General features: G+C 31.8%; 1 protein-coding gene across 1 annotated transcript; it reads right to left on the bottom strand.

Moving 5' to 3' along the window:
- Positions 1-2,898: 2,898 nt before the first annotated feature.
- On the bottom strand, positions 2,899-4,694 carry LOC105763863 (probable receptor-like protein kinase At5g24010). Its single transcript, XM_012582242.2, has one exon. The coding sequence runs from the start codon at positions 4,625-4,627 to the stop codon at positions 3,206-3,208; it is 1,422 nt and encodes a 473-aa protein (XP_012437696.1). The 5' UTR covers positions 4,628-4,694; the 3' UTR covers positions 2,899-3,205.
- Between the last annotated feature and the right edge of the window lie 457 nt (positions 4,695-5,151).

Raw genomic sequence — 5,151 nt, 5'->3', positions numbered from 1 at the left:
TGGTTTGGGTATTTATAGAGAGAAAAAAGAGGAGAGGAAAAACGAGTGAAGAAGAGAGATTAAAGAAAAGGAAGCTTCTTCTTTTTTTCAGTACTAAATTCTAACTGATCGAGTCACCGGCTATGACGTGGGTAGGGAATTTTTGGTGGCGCAATCAAAGGTCTAAATATGAGTTTGGTCCCTTTACTTTGTTGAAATTTGGTGAAAGTACCTAGGAGATCCCCGTATCAAATTAGTTCCTCTATCATTAAATACATCAATTTAGTCCATATACTATTAAAAAGAATCGAATAAAGCCAAATTAGAATAGAGTTAACATTTACTATTTGAAAAACATCCTCTACTATTTAACCAAGTTAATATTTTTAAAATTCTTTTTTATGATTTTGTAAATGAAATCTTTTGTTTGAATTGAACCACAATTGAAAAAATAATTAAAGATATTTTTATACAATAAATGTTAATTTTATACAAATTGAACTTATTCAATTCTTTTTAATAGTATAGGGACTAAAGTGATCTATTTAATAATAGAGAGAATAATTTGATACAGTCCATATAATATAGGGATCTCCCAAGTACTTTAACCATTGAAATTTGGAATTTAATTTTTCCATTTTAAGTCCGGACGTTAGTGCAAATATAATATAAGCACAAATATGATGTAATTATATGCATGTCTGAACAGCTACAAATGGCTAAAGTTACTCATGGTGAAACTGGAGACTAATTTATTGCATTTATAATATAATGTAACTCAAATTTAAACAAATTAATCCCTAAAACCATGATGACTTGGCATGCATTTTCTTAAAAAAAGACAAAAAGGTTACCCATCTATCATTATTAACTAAAGAAGTTAACGGTGTTAATTATTTGGATCTATTATCCAATACTATAAGAATAGGAGATATCAAATTTTAACAAAGTAGAGGGACCCAAACAAGAAATAGACCTAGAGTGAAGCAAGGAGTAAACTGAATATGTAAGAAAAATGGCACACGTGTCACGTGGCGTAAATGGAAGGGGTGAGGAAGTGAGTGAAACGCGGGATACGCCTAATCCACCAATAAATAATTTAATTTTAAAAAATAGAATATAAATTCCAACTTTGAACATAAACATTCATCGTAAAGGATTCCAATTTTTTTTATTGTACCTCGAGTTTGGCTGATAATATAATAAAGGGTTAATATATTATTTAGTATTCAGTATTTAGCTTTAATATTTAATTTAATATTTGAGTGTTTGGTCTTAATTTAGTATTACTTAAATTTAGTTTTAATGTTTAAAATTCGGATTTAGCAGTGTGGACATACAATTTTATAAAATAATATTAAAATTTAGAAGGACCACAATTATTAAAAAGAAAAAATTAGAGTCTAGATTTGAGGTTTTGTGACAGTAAGTAAATAAATTTATGGCAAAAATAATAATTAATTAATAAATTCAAAGGTTCCCAGAAAACAAGGATCCAAAGCTGCAAAATCAGACTTTTTTTTTATCATGTTTCGAAACTGTCCGTCCTATCACTAATGATTGTCTGCAGGCCCCACTTTTTAATAATTGGTCAAAATATGTTGTTAGTCCTTGTACTTCTATAGATTTTGAATTTTAGTTTTATACTTTAAAAGTTAAAAGTTCAATCCTTTTACCTTTTCAATTTAATTTCCAAGTTAGTCCTTTAAAACTTGGACTTAGAAAATATAAAAATAAAATATTTGAAATATTTTAATATAATTTAATATAAAACTAAAAATTTAATATAAAAGTAATTATATTAAAAATATTATTAAATTGTATATTTTATTTTTATTAAAATATATTTAATAATAATAATATTAAAATGTAATTAAATTATTTTAATTATTATCTTATTAAAATTTAATAACAATAACAATATCATCCACCTAAAAAATTTACGCTAAGAGTACTACGATCATTTCAGTTTTTTTTCCATATGCTATTACAACACTATTTCATTCAACTAAATACAATACTATTATAATTCTATTCCATTCCATTCCATTCAACCAAACAATTGAATTACTAATTACAGCTTTATTATATTACAACTTTATTGCATTACAATAAACCAAACGTAGTGTAAGTGTCTAAAGTAATCCTCATATAATTATTATGGTTTAAAAGCTTAAAGCAAACATGCCAATGGACCCAAAACCGCCAAATGTGTTTGACATTTGTCTCTGTCCTGCTTGTTTGCCCATGGGAGTCAATTGTAGTCCTTGTCTTATGAATTGTAGTTCAGACCCAGTGTGAGAATAAATGTCAAAGTTTAGACTCCAATGAAAATAATTGCCTAACTTAGGGGTTAACTTAAACAAAAAAAAAGTTCAAGCCCAAATATGAAAACAGTTGTCTAGTTCAATTCAAGTCTCAATGTGAAAATAATTATCAAATGTAAGACCTAACTTAAACAAAAACAAAAAAAAAATCAAATCACAATATATAAAAAATTAAGCCTTAAATAATGATTTAATTCAAAAGTAAATATATTATGTATTTTGCTGAATTGTAAAGATAAATGGGCTTGAGACCACCAAAATATGAGGGGTAGTCCAATGGTCATCATATTTATACTATACTTCAAAGTGAAAACTATCTCTACTTAAATTGACTGAGTTGACCAATCATTAACTAAATTAAAAATTATTTTATTATAAATATATAAACTCATCTATACATAAAATCAATAAAATTACATATAAGGTAGAGTATATACTTTCTAAAACTTTAAATTTACCATTTCAACCAAAATGAAATCGTTCTAATACTCATTCCGAGAGTTACCAATATTTTATCAAATTTGTTCTTATCTAAGAGAAGATTATTGGATCAAATGACAGACATGTTGAGAAAACTACAGCTTTTCCCGGATGAAATGAAAATTGGAACTATATAACCAGATTAAGCCTTTTCCAAGCAGTGCAGCAATAAGAACAACAATTCCAGTATCACCAATCCACCATCTCAGACATAATCAATGTAGAATAGGTATAGGATACAACATTATATTCTGCTAATACAGCTTTTACATACAGATTACTGGACAAAACCTCGAATTTAAACACGAAGAAACCATTAACAGATTGGAACTACAAACCTTCAAACGTTCCCAGTATGCCCCCACTAGCTACTTGTAATAGTATATTATAAAGCCAGTGGATTTGGATCTTTACAATGTTTATGTAACAATGTTTGATAGTTGTAGTTTGGCTTGCTTTGGAGATATTTCATGGATATCCGTAGGCAGTTTCGACCATGGGAACAATTCAGCGTTACTCTTCCTCCTATGCACAATGGCAGATAAGCTCAACAGCAAACAGGCGAGAGCAATCAAAGGAAGCAGAATCCCAAGAGTTCTTCTTGGCCAACACTTCATAATCAACTCCGCAGGCACCTTACCGGCAAGACTATAAACAGAGTTATTCATCTTCATGATCTCCACTCCATTTAGAATCGCATCAACCGTATACCCCATGCTCTTGCTAGAAGGTCCAACGCTTACGGTAATGACCCCGGAACGACCAGCATCAACCACGAAATCAGCATAAAATGGAGAAGCCAGCATGTAATTCGTAACGTCCGAGAGATCCAAATCTTTATATGCCAAATGTTCATTGACATAAACATTGAAATACAACAATCCAAGGGATATACTAGCAATATCACAAAAATGCATCCTAACAAGATACTTATAATCCTCACTCACTGGAAATTCCCAAGTGAGGTTCACATTAGGGATGGAAGCATTCTTGCTTCGAATCAACCGAGCTGAATCGTACACATTATCAGGACCAACCTCACGACTCGCCCCACCATCTTGGTACTTAATCCGACCACCGAAGTACACCTTATTGGAACCCTCACTCAATTTCAAATACTCATCATCAGGGATCCAAGTTCTCCACAAAGAATCATTGAACGGAGTAACTTTAGGACCTCCGACAGTTACCCTATACATAGTTTCAAATGCTTGTTTATTTAAACCCTGAAATTCCTCAATTTTATCACCATTAACATACTGTGCAGTTTCTAGTACCAAATCTTTTGGTGCAGATATCACTTCGATTGCATTAACGAAAGCAAAATTCGATTTTTTAGCTGGAACGAAACGAATTTCAACCTTTTCTGAATTAACGCAAAGCAAATATTCTATAACTTTAGGATTTACAAAATCCCCACCGCTAAAATTGGTTAAAGCTACTAATCCATTAACCAAAACGTGAAATCGAGAGTTACCCAGATCCAATCTCGATGAATTGAATCGATGGAAATGGAGACGTACCATGTGCGTACCTGGATCTTTGACATTGAAGACGTATTTCGACGGCGAATTAAAAACCCTAGCGGTGTGGTAGATTTGAGGCAGACCAGGAAGGAGAGTTCCGGCACAGAGCGAAAAGGTCCGACCAGAAGAGAGATGGGAATCGGGTGAATTCGACGAGTCGGAGATGAATCGACGGTTGTCTACGACGGAATCGAGGGAGGCACCGCTGTTGATGAGGTAATTGTCGATCGGAGAGAAGGATAAACAGAGACCGTATAAAGTGAAGGTCCAAAGAAGGAACAAGGAGAAACCATGGCTTGAAAGTAAAGTTCCCATGAGAGAAAATAAGGTCAATAATCAAAGAACATGAACGAAAAAAAAAAGATTAAGGATATGAAGAAATGGCGGTGGTACTTTGAGCGCGTTATTGATGGACCGAGTCAAACGCGGCGACTTGAGTTTAGTGGTTGTCTGAGTCAAGACAGTTGTCACTAACACACTTGTCATGACATAAAACAGATTCTACTTTCTTTGGGTTAATTTCATCAAAAGTCCTCACATTATTGTTCGATTACCAAACTTAAAAACATTTTAATTGAGTTTTAAAGCATTAGTATTGTATTGGAAATGAGGACTTGGTTCAGTTGACAAAGTTGGAGGCCTTGGTTCTTAAGTACTCAGGTTTGAGACGTATTATGCACAATTATATGCACAAATTTTCAAGTCTCACCATGTGCAATTGTCATGTCTCATCAAGATACTATGTTGGATCTGGTGTCCTAGTATATTCATTTTTGTATACTTATATTTTTTAAACAAATTGATTTAATAAAAAATCAATTAATTATATTAATACCCTT

The sequence above is a fragment of the Gossypium raimondii genome, chromosome 12 (genome assembly GCF_025698545.1).
Source record: "Gossypium raimondii isolate GPD5lz chromosome 12, ASM2569854v1, whole genome shotgun sequence".
Lineage (NCBI taxonomy): Eukaryota > Viridiplantae > Streptophyta > Magnoliopsida > Malvales > Malvaceae > Gossypium > Gossypium raimondii.
Note: the sequence above shows the minus strand (reverse complement) of the source record. Positions and strands in the feature narration are given on the sequence as shown.